The 18,826-nt window shown below is 38.2% G+C and overlaps 1 protein-coding gene across 7 annotated transcripts in view; it reads right to left on the reverse strand.

Moving 5' to 3' along the window:
• The window catches only part of LOC121733105 (titin), a 74,868-nt gene that overhangs the window by 18,697 nt on the left and 37,345 nt on the right, over positions 1 to 18,826 (reverse strand). For all 7 annotated transcript variants that reach the window (XM_042123251.1, XM_042123250.1, XM_042123257.1 and 4 more), the window contains 7 exons: positions 12,470 to 18,732; positions 11,093 to 12,299; positions 10,083 to 10,300; positions 9,277 to 9,652; positions 8,634 to 8,732; positions 8,040 to 8,363; positions 7,545 to 7,678 (listed from right to left, as the gene is read on the reverse strand). In XM_042123251.1, coding sequence (XP_041979185.1) covers positions 7,545 to 7,678; positions 8,040 to 8,363; positions 8,634 to 8,732; positions 9,277 to 9,652; positions 10,083 to 10,300; positions 11,093 to 12,299; positions 12,470 to 18,732 — 8,621 coding nt within the window. The remainder of the gene's footprint in view (positions 1 to 7,544; positions 7,679 to 8,039; positions 8,364 to 8,633; positions 8,733 to 9,276; positions 9,653 to 10,082; positions 10,301 to 11,092; positions 12,300 to 12,469; positions 18,733 to 18,826) is intronic.

Below are 18,826 nucleotides of genomic sequence, written 5' to 3' on the forward strand. Positions count from 1 at the left end.
TTTGTAAGGTAAGATTAAGTATTTCTAGAGTTCCAGCAAACTTCAAATGCTAAAGTTGGATGTCCATTTAATCTACCACCTTAATTACTAGAGCCGCTGAACCATTTTTTGATAAAGGTAAATACTTTGAGTCCAGGAAAAGGACAAAAATACGATAACGATTTACGAATATCTGCACAACTGAAGTTGCAGACAAAATCTCGTGATATGAAAATAGAAATTATCTATCATATTGTTATGACGGAACAGTGATTTAGATCAACAGTCTGATAGAGATGAAACGGCAGAAGACAGTTGGTGGAGTGCCAGCGCGGGTGCTATCGACCCCGGCCAAATCCGCCGCTTCCCGATACGGGCATGACTTACTTTGGAAGGACAAGGTTTTTTTTGCGCAGCGCACGCACGCGTTTCGCACAAAGGGAAAAGTATGACGCAAAAGCTTTCCGTTTCGACCTGCTCGGGATAAATATAATTTGGAAAGTCAATTATGCTTTGTTTTGGTAAATTGAAAATGACATGCACACGACTGCAATGAAACATACAACCTCTACATACCGAAGACTAAGTTATTAAAGTCACAGCGGCCTGCATAATATTAATCGTCAGTCGTATGAAAATTGTCTTGAATTACCTATAATTTTTGTCTAACTTGATGGTTACGGTTAGGTTGCGGTAGCCACGAAATTTTTAACGAGTATGCTGATGTATTCGTTGAACGTGACCCAAAATCCTAGGATTACCCGCCTCAGGAACGTTCTGGGAACTTGGTCCACTTACCAAATTAACCCAAATACTTGGACAGTGTGTGGGCCAAAAACTAATTAGTAATTCTTCTTTGAGTATTATGGCATTTGAAGCAGCGTACGACAATACTTGTGTTACATAAAATAGTTATGTCTAAAATAACTTATGAAAATTAACAATGATAGGTACAACTTGCAATATAGTGATAAACTTATGAAAGGGATTCTCAATAAATTAGAACAAGAGATGATTAGAGATATTTGAAACTGTGATAAAATACAATTATTACGCTTCAACCTGAAGCACGTGTCTAAATTCTAAATTTCATAGCTCGAATCTCGCTCGAAAATCTTTAAGGCGGCCTCTGATCAAAAGAAGCTCGGCGGTAAGAGAATGGAGCACATACAATAACAAGAACTAAAGCGCAAGTTTATTGTTTTACTTGATTTTATACTTGACTGAGATCTGTTATAAGCAAGTGATCGAGTGCCTGGGCCCAATTGACCCATATTCGCGTTATATTGACTTATTAATAGGAGTGAGTGAACGCCCGCTGCGGCTATTCCTGGACTATCGGCTATACATAAAGCGGAGGAATTAATGGCCGGAGATGGCCGGTGAAATAGACACTGATGATGGAACTAGCGAAACTTTTAACGTAAATGTAAAGTTCAACAATGTCTGCAGTCGTTGCGGTTACTTATGTTCGAAAAATTTGAGGAAAATTTAAGCATTTTTAGTCCAAAGGCACAGTTTTGAACTTTGTGGATATAGAAGAAAGGTATCTTCCGTGTCAAGAAATAGAAATTAAAAAGCTGATACACCAGGCACCGATTTTGGACCTAGACATCATCACTTCAGCTTTGTTATAAAATGTCCGAAAAGATTAAAACGAAAATTAGTCAACAATTGAAAGTAATAGTAATTTTATACCTATACAAAATATTTAGTTAACATTTTTAATAACAAAGTCATTGACCTGACATACTTAATATTTAATTTGCATTATAATATTATGCTTTATTACTAATTGTTTCCTTTTATTAAATACAAAAATAATAATATGGTAATTATTTAAATTAAACATAACAAAACTTAACACAGAGGTGACTAATTGATTAATGATTTACCTCTGTCCTATTAGAGCTATGGCATAGTAATTTAATATTTTTGATCTAGCTTAACATTATACAACTTTTTATTGAGCAGTTTTCAAATATTGGCTATTAATTTGCAATACACCATGTGTATTGAAGTGATAAGTGCACCCAATAATTTCAACATACTTAGTATTAATTCATTGTCTCTTGTTTGCTTTTTAAACTAAATTTGTAGGACTAAACATTAGGCTCGATTTATATGCGTCCACACAAACGAGCGATTCGGCCGCTAACCACGAGATCACAAGCAATTGTATGTATTAATAAAATATACATCGAATCTTAGGACAACAGCAAATCGCGAGAGAGCACGCAGAGACACCGCGACTTATCGAATACTTTGAACGGGCACACGTTGCGGTTGAAACCGATCAGCTCGGCGGTAAAGAAAGCAAACCGCAAGCCAATATTATCCAAGGAAACTTAGCCATAGACTATTAAAGCAAATATCTTTTACGTGAAAACATACATGTGGCTCATTAACTTTAGGTTCTAGAAACAAAATAAAAGAAGATAGAACGGAAAACAGTTGTAGAAACTTTACTGCAAGTTCATAATAATTGAGATATCGGACTCAATGCTTATCGTTTGTCAAAGTACTAGACCTTCCATTTAATAAATACAAAGAACAACAATGAGATGAAAGGTAGTAAATATACAACATAATATGAGGAAGAAAAGTGCCCTATGGTAATACATGAAAGGGAACTTTCAAAACTACTTTACTATGAGTGGAAACTCATACGCAGGAATTCGTTGTGTGAGGTGGAAATGACAGAGGCGTGCGACATTGTGTCAGTCAACAGTCACAGTTGAGCGAGGTCGCCCAACGCCCTGGCACAATGGAAATAACACAGTAACGGGAATGCTGAAGGTATTCATGTGATCAAAAGCCTATCCGGTGCATTGATGACGCTGGCTTGTATGGGATAGAAATGAAGGAAATTATTACGACGGTTGCTGTCATGTTGCATTATTGTTTGCTGTTTTAATGATTTGATGATATCCGAAAAGAACTATGATGACGATGATAAGCAGAAAGAAAAATTTTGATTTGGTTCGCCGACGGCGGAGTAATCGTTGAACATACATAAAAAATATCCAAAGCCGAACATATAACCTTTTTTTGGAAGTCGGTTAACGAATACGGTCTGACAAAACATAGAAAAAGTTTACACCAACACCAAGTGTTTCAGGTTTCTCTGGTATTGCGAGTTCATTAAAATCGTTTGGCTTTTTGTTTTGTTCGAATCTAGTTTTACATTCTATGATTTCATTCTTGTCATTGTAAATATTGCCTTTGGCATCTACTCTTGTTTGTTAATTACTAAGATTGATGCCAGTGTTGGTTTAGCGTTTTTACAAACCAAACAGTTTTTATTTACCGTCGCTATTTGCTTTTACTTAACTAGTTTAAGTTCTTAAATATTTATACAGCTAAAGCCCCCAGTTAGGTGAGGAATTGGGTGCATTTTATACAAAATCAATATTAACAATGATAATTCTGCTTACAATGAAATAATGCGGTAGTAAGTAGATAATATACTAATCATCATTAATATCTTTAAAACATTTGTACTCGTCAAAAATTCTTGCAACACTCCACATATTTTTGAAGAACACTTTTACTTTTTGGCACCTATCCATGTGTAAAACGAATAGTTGTGTTTTGAGTACCTGAACACTCGTTGCATTAAGTACACCCATTTAAATTTTGCATTAAGATTTGGGCATAATGCTCTTAGTGCTCTTTAAAAGTAAAACAATAAAATTTATTTCTACACTCTAAGTATACTCAGGTATCAGGTTTGTGCACATGTACCTATGTTTTGTTTCCTGTTGCGCATTTCTTAATAAATTTGCATTCTTCAGGGCATTAATTCTATTGATGATTTTAATATCAATCTTTTTGGAATATTGGTTTATTTGTCTAAATAAATTATGCACTGATGTGCACTTTTAAGCTTTGTTTGGATTACCATAAAGTAACTTAGTTGCAACTTGCAAGTATGTCCTATAGAGTTTAAAAATTATAATATTAAAGACCCAAGATTAGTCCCAAATAAGGAGTACCTCAGGGGACCCCCCTGAAGTACTTCCGCTTCGTAGTCGTTAATTATTTTATTGTTTTGTAGTATGCTGTTATTTATTATACATTAGGACTTAGGAGGTACATTGGAGGTATATATTTTAAGTTTTCACACTTCATTCTTTGTTTAAAATTATTTCTTTGTATTTGCATTGTGATTTGTGGAGTCACTCAAGGTACACTTTTAAGATATATTTTTAATAGTTTTACAAATACACAGAACATAATGTTAATCATAGTAAAATAGTATATAATCATTATTCTCTAAATATAATGACATATTAAAACGTCTGAATGTAACCAAAACCGAGTTCGAATAAATATAATACTGTACCAGGAAGTGGCTTCCAGTTTCACCAAAATAAACAGGAATCGCAAAAAAATTGCAAAAACGTATCACCAGAGAAATTATAAGGTCAAGTAAAATGAGAACCTAAAAATAAAATAGTTAAAAATAAAAGCTTACCTCAACAAAGAGATAAAATCCTCAAAACAGAGTTTACACTACAATAGTTAATAACACTAATTTTAGTAATTTACTAATTATATATAATTTTGGTCTTTTGGTTTATGTTAAATTTAGTAGTCTATATTCTACGGCGCTCCGTTCTGCGCGGGGATTCAAAACGGACTGCGAGAGCGCAGTCTCTTTACGTCACCACACCAAATATAGACGGAGAAATGGTGCAGGCGAGTTACCACGAAAATGTGCGCGTTTTCATCGCAATAGGGATCAATTCCGCTTGTACACATTCGTTCGTCGGTACACATGGCCGATGAAAAGTGGTTGCGGGTGTTATTTTTGCCGGAGATTTTCGTGTTTCCCGCGCGTGTCTTTAAACGGCAATAGAGTTGCACGCGTTTGTTTACTATGTGGGGATACCGTACGGCGGCACGGGCACTCGTTATTCTAAGTTTTTCTTAGCGTAACGTATTATCTGCAATTTTCATTTTTCAAATTTGGAGCGCCAGGAAAAATCTTGGCATCTTTTGAAGACAGTAAATTACAGATTTCATGTTAAACTTGTTTCTTCAACGACTCTATCTATGTCTGTCTTACAGTAACTCAAGTTTGAAAGGCTAAATTACTGGAGACTGCAAATAAGGCTGACATTATCAAGCTATGAAAGGTCAAATCGATTCTTACTTTCCTTACCCAAATATAAACCTAATTCTACAATCACGGATTCTATGCGTAGCTAATAGCTATGCTGACAGACAAAATAACTATAGTGAATGGTCAGTAACGTAAAGATTATTGCTAAGACGCTGATAGAGGATAGTAAATAGCTAATGTTACTGTACGGCGGCGTATAGTCTTTACAGTAATGTAATGATGAGCTAGAGATGTAGCGGGTAGTCGGTAGATAGATGTACATAGAGTAATTTCACTATCAGTAGTAACTAGTAGCGCAGTATTGAGTGATGAGTCGGCTGTCAATCGGCGCTCATCACCGCGTGATCGACACCTCGTGATGTAACACGCTAATTCTGAACGTGTGTAAATAAATAGCGATTCGATGAATATAATAATAGATGAGATAGAAGAAAGTGCATTTTCTATATCTGATTTCGTATGGCGATCGACTAAAAAGGCAATAAATAAAGATAACAATGAAGAGGCCGACGCAGAACACGGAAACGTTATGGATTTTCTTTACTATTTAAACGAACTGCTCTAAAAAATAAAACAAGTGCAACATAAAGATTTTTTACAAATTTACAAAAAAAAGGATCGTGATGGTCGAAAATGAATTAGGTAGATGCAATAAAAATAGACCAACAAAAGCTAGATAATAAATCACATATCCGCAAATTGGCGGATCTGCCTCACATCGTATGTGGAGCGGCACCGCTGGTGGCGCGTGCGCGAGCGCAGACCATTAATTATGATAATTGTTACAAATGACCGTTTAGGTCTGCTGATGGATCGAACATAACGGCAATAATTGTTGATTTTTATGATGTTTTAAATGTATACTCAGTAAGTTTGGGCCAATGCATTGAAATCAAAGAAACGAATAGAATTTCCTGCTTTCGTAGCCAGAAATTTAATTCTCGCCAAATACGAAATAAACCAGCCAAGACGAATTTTCGAGATTGACCGAGTAATTCGCAAATGGTTGTCCCATTTTCAGAAATATCTAAATTAATCCCTCATTAGCCCAGCCTGTTCCAAATGAGATTACAGGCTTACATTGGCGTGAAATACGAAATTACGTGACGTTTTATCCATAATTATTAGGTACCGTAGTTCTAATGTTTATGTGTAAATGCAGCAAGCAAGTCACTCTCTGGCAACCAAGAGATGGCAAAAGAAGCAAGTCGTCAAGTCAGGAGATGGGAAGACGACTTGAAACAGACAGCGGGACCATTCTGGTTGAGAGCAAGGGCACACTCCAGTACTGCACACACACACAAGGGCACACCGAACTTAGGGACCTCTTGTAACCCTTTGTTTTTGGAGTAAAAGGCTATTATTATTAGTTGTAAATGTTTACAACGTGCGGTCTTCCGCGTTGATGTGCCCCATGAATCACGGGCGATGGCGGCGTTGGCATTGCGCAGGGCACGGGGCGCGTTGGGCGGCCGCCAGCCACCACGGGATCGCACTTGCACTGCGTTGTTTACATTATTATTGTGCGTCGCGATCTACTTTATTAAAAACGCTATGAAGTCGTTTGTAAATAAATCCTCGTCTTTACATCCTCAAGATTAACGGAATTTAAATCGTCACACTGTTATTTTGAGTCCTATTTTATATGTTTCACTTAATTTCAACGTCAATTGAATTCACGTTCTTTCAATGGAACTAAGCGTTAAATTTATGAAGTAATGCTGTAGTGTAGGACTTGTATTTAGAGCGCCAGCTCACCTAATAATTCCTTAAAACTCGATTGACCAATAGCTATTGCTGTAGATGCAACTTCTGACGTAACAGAAGAAAGTGCTCGCGAGCACACTGTTTACACACTTGGGCACTATGCAATCATTTCTGCTCAGATTGTGTACTTGGGCAATCTCTTCTAGATAGTTGCCCTCATTCATTATCATCAACATCGACATCAGTGCAGCAGGCAGCTATTATTCTGACAGATGGCAGGGCCTGTTTTTTTATGAGTAATGGCCATTAATTTTGCCGCTTCTATGAATGAACTCTGCCGCTATCCTAGGACGCTGCCCTAGAACGCCATAAGACGCTGCCGCCTATAAGCCTTGGTCGATCGCGACTGTTAGTCTAGTCGATCGTGGCCAGGCGAAAAATATAAATAATTAGACCAGACTACCAGACCAATAAGCTAAACTATGCTGTTTCATTTAAGATTTCGAGAAGTAAATACTTGGTAGATCGCACAGGGTTTCGTTAGTAAACAGCTGTAGATTTTAGGTCTAATCAACCCCTGGCCTATACTGCCTATACCTAATTATATACCTATATATCCAGAGCTGGCAGTGGTACTGACCTGCTTCAGCACCTTGCCGTGCGCGTGCGGCAGCGTTGAGCAGAGCGGTGCAGCTTCTACTTGTTTGATGCAGGATGGTGTACTGACCTGCTTGATGACCACTTTGCCGTGCGGCTCGGTGACATAGCTTTGCATGCCGGCCATGAGCACGGTGGCGCCGAGGAACTTGTTGAGCAGCGCGCGCGCCTCCGCGTCCTCGTTCGTGTCACCCTCCTCGATCACTGGGAGTTTAATATCGATTAGGATTACGCATTGGGATCCTAATGATTATGTTTGGATTTAATAAATGAGACAAATTCATAATACCCCGGACTCGTAAATAAATGCATTATCATACAGACAGTACAGACTCTGTACTATGATATGCTTTGATTTAATTTACTTTGAAAGGATGACTGAAGAAAAATTGGGACAACAGACTATCGGAATTTCTAATAATTTAGCATGCATTTCAGTATAACACAATAAAGAGTTTCCTATCTGTCTAACGTCAAAACCGTGCATAGCACCAAATTTTTTGTCAATATGAAGTTTCCTGCCCCCTCACGGTTTTGACTTTTGAAAATATGCAACATGGCTTACCGATATCAGCATTCTTCATCCTAGTCAAGATGTCTTGTACGCCGGTGACCTTGGTTGTACTATCGAGGAAGGATCGCTCCTGCGTGCGCTTCTCTTGCACATTGTTGTCTTGCTGCGTACGAGTGTTCGACACCTGCGTACGCGCGTTCAACACCTGCGTACGCGAGTTCGACACCTGCGTGCACGGTGTCACGTGCTTGTGCGTGCCCGAGCGTTTGGTAGTGGTGGTGGTACGCACGCCGCCATCTGCCGTTTGTTCTGTGGTCGTTGTGGTGACTTCCTCGATGGAATCCACACTGCACCGGCTGTCCGAACGCGTTAGACCTGAGGAGTTGAACATGTAATGGGATGTTAATTTTTTGGCAGAAAACTGTAGAATCGTTTAGCAATATTATTGTTTGATTTATTGAAAACTGTTAAATAATAATTGGTATGCCATTTGTTGTCTTTTGTTATGTGATTTTCTTTGGCAACGAGTTGTAGCATCATTTTTAAACATAAAAGTTTAATTTTATTATTTTAGAAACTAAATTATTCGTTTAAAAATAGGTTGTCTATAAACAATTATTAATATTTATATTATTATGTATTTACCAGCATTGCAGTCGTCAGTGGAGGAGACATCCTTGACGGTAGTCCTGAGAATGAGACCAGCCTTGGGGTATGTGATGCGTTCGTTTTTCGACGTTTCATCTGGGAACAGAAGAGCAAAGGTTTATTCTTCATTTACTAATTTATACTTTACCACTAGTAATAAGTTATACCTACTTTGTAATATTTTAATGCAATAAAGAATTATTAATTTACTCTATCCTGGTAGATTAATATTCATGTCAGTTTGTTTGCTATTAGATAAAAACTGGCTAGTTAATAGATTTTAAATATGCTTTATCAACTAGCCAGCTGATTTTTAGTAATATTTGAAACTTTTAAATATGTTAATAAAGGAAGGATGCGTGATAATGATGCTCTGCAAAATGCGGGTTTTTGAAATTCTGTTTGTCACCAGGTGCCGCTATGCAGCCTTAGGTTCTATCGTGTCAAATAGGCATATTATCGTGATATATGACAGCCGTTTGACATGATAGTTCCTAAGGCTACATAGCGGCACCTGGTGGCAAATAGAATTTAAAACACCCTCATTGAGTCAGAGTGAGATCAGTCATTGTTCAAAACGTTTACACTAGTGACTCAGTTTTCACAACAACCATAGCATTACAATATCCTTTGTACTCACTTGCATTCTTAATGAACTTCTCCGTAAGAGACTTAACAGAACTCTGCCTGACGGTTTTCTTCTCCTCCATTCGTTTCTCTGACCTCTCCGTCCTGTCCACACTCTCTATTTTGATTTTCCTGTCGCTCTCAGTCTGTAACTTTCTCTCTGTGTCTTTCACCGTTTTGTTATCTGGTTTCATTGTCTTCGTGTCTGTCTCTCTGGTCTTTTGCGTTAGGTCTTTTCTGTCCTGCGTCCTTTGTGTCAGGTCTTTCCTATCTTGTATCTCCCTGGTCTGAAGGTCGCTGTGATGGCTGTCGGTGATGGCGCAGGTTCTGCTCTCGGTGACGCGTCGGTCACTGTGAGTGAACTGGTCCAACGCCGCCCGCTCCTCCTTCTGCGAAATCATATAACACTTAATGCAATCCATCAGTGAATAGCACTACAAATAAAGACATGAGTGCATGAAGCCGGTAAACAATATTTTACTACATAAGAACTAATACTCATTTTTTGCCCTCATAATTTGAACAAAACTTTTAATTTTCTTACTTCATCATTTAGTGAGTTATGCATAGTATGCACATTTTTTATTTCAAATCATTTTCTTGGTCTTAAAGCCTTCATTTATGCAAAAAACGTCACTTTTCAAATTGTTAGTTACATGGTTCATCCACTCATGAAACATCAACAGCAATATTGCATTAAGTAATTGCTATGAAATAAATATAGGCGCATAAAAAGTAGGTCATTAATAATCAATAGAAAAGTAATTATTATCATGCTATGCTTAAAAAAATCTTTCATAGATCATATTAAAATCTTACGGTCGCTATCTCCGAGTACGTAGTGCCGGTCTCTCCGCCGAACTTCTTGGTGGTGGTGATGGCCGCTAGCCCGTGCACCTTCGACGGCTTCTCGCCCTGGGTCTGCAGCAGCCTCTCCAGATCCTCGGGTTCCGTGGAGTAGGCGGTCACGGATACCGTCCCTTCAGGCTCGCCGCCGTTGCGCGAGTGAAACTCTTGTCTGATCACGGTTCCTTTCACTGAAGTTAACAGTTTATGTAAACAAGTATTGTTATCGCTACGCATCAGTAGCGTTCGCCTGTCTGACGGACGTTGTAACATTTTTTACGAATTTTGTAAATCCAGATCAAGTATGTCAACACATTAAACAAGTTTCTTTAGTATTTTTTCTTTGTTAAATACTACCGGTAAAATAATATGGTTTGACAGTTTTGTAAAATAATATACATATAAGCAAAATATAATAAAAATAGTAAATACTCTTTTACATAGAAAAAATTGTTTATAAACAAACTATATAATTAACAATGTTATTACTAGCTATTAAACATGTAAAATATGTATTAGATAGGAAAAGACAGGGCTCCTCACACGTTTTAGGAAAGAACTTATCATCTGACTCAATATTTGTGCAGTGAGTCAAATTAATTATTCATAAAGACATTAGGCCATGAATTATGAATAAGTAAATGGTGTACACTTTGTTCTAATAGAATTCAATGTAAATGTCAACAAAACTGTTTGTGACACTGTATTCTTTTATTACACAGTTATGTAAGTGAATTATCAAAAGCGTTATAGTCTGGTGTTCTATTTCATATATTTTGTTAGCGTTAAAACAACGAAGTAGATTTGTGTTTCTAAATTTCATTTTTCAGTAACTGTAACTTCTGTCCCTAATTTATAAAAGCCTCCAGTCAAACCAATCGATAATAGTTTTCGGAAATCTTTATTTTTTTGGCAAAATTACAAATAAAAAGCGACGATATCCGAAATGTGATACGGTTCAGTATTTAAACATTGTAACATACCTTGATAATTACTCGCTCCATTCCTCAAAGCCTTGATCCCGAAGAGTGGTCGTCCATCAGCGTCCAGCGGTCCGGGACCGTAGCTGGATGTTATGACGTCTATCGGCTTCGATATCACCTTCGACGGACTCGGCGCTCGATACTTCTGTTTCTCAGTCTCGATCTTCTTGGTGCTGAACGTGCGCGTCTCCGAGCTTATCTTCTTTAAATTCCTGTTCGTCACCCACGACGGCTTCTCCTCTTGCGCTTGCTTCTGCGGAATCTTCTTCTCTATGTCGTACACGGTTTTGATTATCGTCTCCTTCTTAGTTTGCGTAGTTTCGGCCGGCTTGCTGTCGGGCATTTTTGGTCGTGTCTGTCGCTCCGGGCTGCGGGGCTTAGGTTGTGTTCTGTCGACTTTGCGCTCCGGACTCGGTGACTTGCGAACCGGTTCGACCTTCTCGGGCGACGGCGATCTCTTTCCGTTGACTTGCACGATTTCGATCACATCTTTGGAGGAAGTTCTCGTAGCCTTGGATGTCACTGTGTATTTAGTCTCAACGGTCTTTTTGGTTTCTACTTTTTGTGATATTTCTTCGGACATTGGAGCCTTCCTAGTCTTAGTCTCTGATATTTTTTTGTTCTCGTCTAGACCGACTTTCTTCATGTACGCAGTGGCGTACTCGTTGAATTTGTTAGATTTTTGCTTGGGAGCCGGTTGTTGTTTGGTAGGGGATGCGGGCCGCCTTTTGTCGGGACTCGCCGGTCGGACCGGGCTTTTAGACTGACTCGGTACGTGTTTCGTTGATGCCTTGCTGGGGCTCTGTGGTCTTACAATTTTCTCAGTTCTGATTGGCTCTCTGACATCGCCATTTTGTTTCGGGGTTTCCTCGTGAGACTTTACAGTTTCACATGTCTCTGGTTTTTGCTTGTGTGGTCTTTCAGGGGATCGTATTTCCGGTTTCAGTTTTTGCGATCTTTCCGGGGACAGAGTTTTGTGCGTTGCAGTGGGCTTTATTTTACGCTCAGGTGATAAAGTCTTCTGTGGGGCTGGTCTTTGCTGGCGGTCAGGGGATTTACCTGGTCGTCGTTCTGGTGATCTTGTTTTAGTAATCTTAGAGACCGTATGTGTAGTTACCGTTTTATTAAACTGGTTTGATTCTTTCCTAGCCACTCTTATTTGAGCTCTTATGCGTCGCCTCTGCTCGTAGCCTACGACCTTTTCCAACTAAAATAAAATAAAATTAAAATTAATTTTATTTAGTAAAGTATTGATTTTACCAAAATATCCCTGTTTTATGCCAAAAGTATAAATGAATATTAATGATAACAGTGATGCACCTCCGTCATTGAAATATTATAATATTAAATTATGTAAACCTAAGTCACTAATCTTACCATTTGTTCCAGGAGGTCGAGATCGAAAATGTCTTCAATGCAGGGCTGGTGGTGTTCGACACTGCGGCGTCGTTCGCTGCTTACAGAACATCTTTCGGTGCTAGTCCTTCTTAGTTCTACGCCAAATTTTCCACTGCCACGTCTACTGCTCACTTCTGGTTCTTCTACAACCTTCGGTTCTTCTTTTAACTGGCTAGTTTTTGTGGGACGTTGGTAGCCGGGCACTTTGTCGTGAGATTTTTCAGGTTTCTCATCTTTTGGCTCTATTTTGACAGGCGTGGATGTGACGGGTGTGATACGGGTGATCGTAGTTTTAGTCGTCGTAATGGTCTCCGGTACTTGGCGGCAAGGCGATTTTGGTCTTGACTTAACGGGAGAACGAGGCCTCAAATGAGTTTGGTCACTAATCGGTTTCGTATTATTGGACAACTTTTCACTTACTTTTTTATCGAGTTCACCATTTTGCACAACGTTCATTTCGATATCAACTTCTTCAGTTTTTACAGATTCTTCCATGGGTTTCTTATGAGGTGATACTAAATTATCATTAACAATTTTTGTGGATTTTATTGTTTTGTTATGAATCGTATCCGTAGTTTTAGTTGTAGATGTTGCAATATTTTCAAATAAAGCTTTTGCCTTTTTCACAGCATCACTACTACGCAGGCTTACGACCTTCGGTGTTTTTTCAATAGGTTTAGTAGTAGTAGGGTGTGAAGTACTGTTTGCTTTTGGTCTAATATTTTTTTCTTGTTCAAAAAATGTAGTGTCGGTCTTAGAAGTGTCTAGTGTATCTACATTTTCTACGATATTTTTAATGATTTTCTCTTGCTGCTCCTGAATTCGTCTTTCTTTCTCTTCTATTTCTTGAGTTTCTTTCAGGAATTCAGACGTTTTTACAAACTTGTTTACTTTATCTGAAACACTTAGCAAGCAATCATCGCGCTTTAAAGTTTCATCAACATTACTGAGATCAGGACGTTCAACTTTTTTGGTAGGTTTTGATTTTGGAGCATTAGCACTTTCAGCAGTTTCAATGAATAGATTAGCTTTGTCGTTAACGCTGAGCTTAGTGTAGTCATCTTGATAAGTCGTATGTTTATCATATTCTTGTGTAATATTTCGTGATGGACTTTTACTGCTTCTGATATCATTAGGCCCTTTTGCAAATTTATTAACTTTCTGTGAAACAGAGAGCAAGCACTCATCTTCTTGTAAATTCTTATCAACCGTTTTATAAACGTTATCTACTTCTTTATGACGAGAGGTTGTGTCTTTAACTTTATTGACATTTTCTATTTCTGTTGTAAACTTAGAAACTTTATCATTAACACTAAGAAGACATTCATCTCCTTCAATGACATTTTTACTATTTTTAGAGAACAACTCTTCGTCTTCGCATATTTCAACAATATCATCAACTATTGACTCAGTTTCATGGATTGTTTTGTATGTCCTTTTTTGGAATTCATCATCAGGCTCACTGACTTCGTCCGGGAATCTGGGTGTACCAACATCTTCTGCGAAGTTAATGGGTGTGGGACATATACGATCGGGAGAATTTTCTCGTGATGATTTTGCTTGTTGAACATCAACAGTAAAATCATTATCTTCATCAGTTGACGTATTAAGTGCAGTTGCTGATTTTGGTTTACTCGACGGCAACTTTGTATTTATTTCCTTAGTGGTTTTCGTTTGCTTAACGTTAGTTTGTTTATGTGAAGTGGCGATATCATTAACATGTATTTCTGGTTTTGATTTCATTCTCTGCGGTGTGGGCTTTTTTGTCTTTAATACTGTATCACTAGCAGTTCTAGTCACCTTATTTTCAGATTCTTTCTTAATTATTTCCCTTATAGTACTCTTGTTTACAGGTGACCGCTTTACATCGGATGGTTCTGAATGCTTACTTTGTAGGTTCGTATTAACTTTATTTACTGCACTCTTTGTAGTAGACGTCCGAATCGTGGTAGCTTGTTTGGTAAGGTTATTTGTATTTTTCTTTATTTCTGTCGTTGTAGTTTTATCTTTCAGTGGTGATAATGGAGAAGTTTTCTTATTTCCCGTGTTTTGATCTCTAGGTTTATATGATCCTATGTTTTGATCTTTAGGTTTATATGATGTTGTCTTAGGAATTTGTGGTGACTGTGGTCTTTCTGTTGGAGATAAAGGCTTCCTTGGCGATACACTTCTTGAAGGTATTGATGTTGTGTTACTCTTCTTTGTGGGCGAAGTGTTTCTAGATGATGGTTTACTGGAAGTTTTACTATCTTTAATTGAGTCCTTATTTTCTGTTGTTGTAGAAGTTGAAGTCGTCGTCTTTTGAGTAAGAGTAAGACTTTCAGAATCCTCATAATCTTTCAATGAAATTTTGGACGGACTAGGAGATCTATCTTTTCGGTCTGGAGAGAGTTTTCTTAATGATTTTTGTACCTTATCCATAACTTCTTGTTGTCGTTCAGATGTTATTAGTTTGGAAGTACTTTCGATTTTATTAGGTCTATTCAATTTTTCCCCAGTTACTTCATATGTAGTAGATTTAATGAAATCTGGTTCAATTTGCGCGTGATTGTTTAAAGGCGATGAAGTTAGTGATTTAAGATTACATTTACCTTCGTCCACCAGATCAGTAATCACATATTTTTCTAAACCCTTCGTCGTTTGGATAACATTAGTGTTTTCGTCGGAAAAGGCTGCTTGCTCTGTTTCAGACAATGTTCCATTATTTTTGTGATTTATATGTGCTTTATCTTTTTCTTCGTCAACAGTACTTTTCTTTTTTGTAGTTATTGTCTTTTCTTCAACTTTAGAAGTTCTACCAGAATCATGTTTATTTATTTCAGATGATTTAACTGTTTCTTCAAAATTGTCAATTGTCTTTTTGGACAAAGCATTAAGGTCATTGAGTTTGATAGGCGAAGATTCTCTTGAATTTTTAACTTTATCGGTATTTACTTTACTTTTCGTTACAGTTATTATGTCTTTGAGCTTAGTAGGAGACGCTTCTCTTGAAGAAGTTTTAAATACCTTTTCAGAAATATTTTTTTTTACTCCGATATTTATATCTTGCAGTTTAGTTGGTGATGTTTCCCTAGCCGGAGTTTTAGTTTTTGTAACAGGAGTTACATAATCAAGACATTTATTCGGGGATGTTTCTCTTGAATGAATTGTTTTCGGTTTGTCTGTAACCGGTTTAGTATCAGTAATGTGTTTAAGTTGCGTTGGAGAACCTTCTCTCGAAGAAGTTGTAGAGGCTTTTGTTTTATTATCCACGACAGTTTTAGTCGTCACTGTATCCTGAGTGTATTTTTCATTTCGTGGACTGCGACAAGGTGACACACTAGGTGAATGTTTCGGCGACTCTTTGTTTTGAGTTACATTTGTTATTTTTTCAGTAGTCTCTTTTTGAGTGACGTCCATCATACCTAAAATTTTACGACACCTTTCATCATAAGTTTCTCGTCTTTCAAATGGTGGTTTTGGCTTAGATGGTAAGTCAGTGGATTTTGGTGTATCTTCGAAGTTAATATTTTTAATTTCTTCGTTTGGTGATACAAGAAAACTGGTCGGTGGTTTTTCTGTTGGTGACATTTGCCCAAAATCTTTAGGTTTTTTCAAAGAACTTTTTCTTGGAAGACTCTCTTTTGTAGTTTTTTTTTCTGGAGATGGAGATCTACAAGGAATTTTTGATGGAGATGGTGAACGATTCGTGTAGTCAGTTTTTTGTGAAATCACTTCCGTACTTTCCAAAGAGGTGAAATCTTCACTGTCCAGATCAGTAACAGTTCTATTTTCCTGTCGTGGAGAACTGAAATAAATAAACCCGCTAACTGATGTAGTTGGTGAGCTTTGTCCAGTAGAAGGAGCCGTCTCAACAACTTTTGTTTTTCTTGTGGGACTAGTAGATGGCGTAATCAACTGCCTGGGGCGGTCTTTTAATTTAGACTTATTTACTTCCTCTGTTGTTTTCTCTGTATTTATAAAATCTGTTGTTGTTTGGAATTTTTTGTCTCTCATTGGAGATTTTCCTGGAGACTCAGCAAGTCGCTTGTTTGGTGAGGGTGACCTACTCGTTGTTTGTGGTTTTTTATCGGCTTCTTTTCCCTTATTATCGGGACTTCGTTTTCTGTCAAATGTGCTGAATTGTTCTGTTGAAATGTCTATAGTATCAGTACACGTTGTAGTTATATTATTCTCTTTGGAAGTAGATTTATCGTATGTGTCATAATTTCTTTCCAAATGTTCTGAGATTTTTTTGGGAGAATCTTTAGTTGAACACATAATAATTTTTTGAGGACTTGGACTCCTTGAAGGAATAGATGGACTTTTCTGATGTGATGGTGACGAAATCTTATTGTCAGGTATTTTAGATGGAGATGAACTTCGGCTAGGAGAGTTCAGGTTTCGCGTAGGTGAAGTTCTCGGAGAATCTTTTGCAGGCCCCTTTTTACTTGGTGATGGACTTCTGGTGTATGTCTTTGTTGGACTAGACGAGCGTCGCAACGTATTATCAGTTTCATTATGTATTGATGAAGTGTACTTAGAATCAGACCGAGTATACATCTTTGTTTCTTCATCGATGAATTTGTAATGATCTTCTGTCGTTTTGTTGATTTTTTCTCCTGGGCTTACTTTTGTTGTAAAAGTAGGTTTCATATATCCAGGAACAGTAGAATCATCTTTAACGTTTTTTAAAGGTGAATAAAGATTACGGTCGGGGCTCTGATTAGGCCTTTTGTTTGTATTTGTTTCTTTATCTAGACTAGGACTCCGTTTGTTTTCATTATAATGCGGAACTTTCTCTGGGCTTTGACTGGACCTTGGACGGTTACTGTAACTATCTGAGCCAACAGTTGGTTTATTTGGAGATCTTGTTCTTGGCAAGTTTCGTTCAACGCTTGTGTTTCTACTTGAATTAGTTTCTGAAACCGAGTAAGTTGAGTGCGTGCTTGAAAAATGATTAGAACTGTTGCGTGTGGGTGAGTGTCTATCAATCTTACTGGGACTGCCACCACGACTAGATGGTTTCCGATATGTTTTGTCAGGACTAACACTGCTTCTTAACGATGAAGAGCTCGACTTAAATGTTTTGGCACCGGGCGATGAAGCCCTTGTTGAGGTTCCTGTTGGAGTATCTGCACGGAGAGTGCTAGCCCAAGCTTGTTGAGCTGGACTCCAGTCGTTGCTTATTTTTCTTTGTGTATCGTCTATTTCGTACGTTTTTTCATAATTATGCGTGGTCGTTTTATTTTCTACATCATTTTTAGTATTGCTTTGAGTGAATTTGTTAGTGTGCTCCTCGCTTTTACTATAAAAATTCTGTTCATTTACTTTATTTTGGATATTTTTATTTTCTTTTACAGATATCTGGTCGTCGTGGTAAATTTTTGTGGTTTCTTTCTGATGAGTTTCATTATTTTTTTGATTTTTGTACTCCATTCGATCACTACTCTCGCGTCTCATACTAGTGTGATCATCCTGTCTGCGATCGAAATCAATTTTATCGATGTTTCTCTGAGAATCGACTATGTTTCTATTGTCACCGATCTCACGAAGAATTTCCGACGATGATTGACTAGAGTGATAATGTTTATTCGAACTCGTGTGCGAGGAAAATTTACTCTCACTGTTAGACGCCGTAGAATGACTAGTTTGTACCACAGGACCACAGAACTCTCTTCGCGTGCTGGTCACTCTCGTTCCATCTGGAAGAGACCTCGTCTCAACTATGACTTTAGTATTTTCGTCGGGATACTCCACTTTTCTCGAAAGCAAGTCGCCTTGCTCGTAGTCCGTCTTTATTCTCTGATCGTAATCCGAAGTCTCGACGACTCTTTCCTTTTTATAGGTTCTGCTTTCATTTGCGTTATCGTCGATCTTTTTAGAAGTGATTTCATAGTTATCGTTGGTGATTGGATATGGCACTGTCTCCTGTTTGCTCGAAACTTGTTCGAATTTGGACTTGGACGACGAGGAGCTTGTCGTAGACGAGAAGTGGCTCCCGTCGTCCAGCTGGCGCACCACCTGCTCGTGAGCGGCCGAGCAGGTGGAGTTCTCGTTTCTTTTCAGTTTAGTATTACCGTCCTCGTACTCGGTGACGGCCTGCTTGTGTTTGTCCACGGCGGCGAACTGCCCGTGGCCCCCGTCGACGTCGTACCGCCCCTCGATGTTAGCGTTCGTCGACTTGACGTGCGTGTGACCGTCGTTCGTCGACTTGCTTTCAGATTCGACATTCCAGCCGGCGTTGGACAGCTCCTTCAGATCTGAAAGCAATGGGCGCTCGTTAGATTCGGGAGGGACGAAGCGCGCTGTTACGGTTAATATAGTTATTAGTTAGTTTGTTATGTTATGTCCAGT

The sequence above is a fragment of the Aricia agestis genome, chromosome 13, assembly GCF_905147365.1.
Source record: "Aricia agestis chromosome 13, ilAriAges1.1, whole genome shotgun sequence".
Classification (NCBI taxonomy): domain Eukaryota; kingdom Metazoa; phylum Arthropoda; class Insecta; order Lepidoptera; family Lycaenidae; genus Aricia; species Aricia agestis.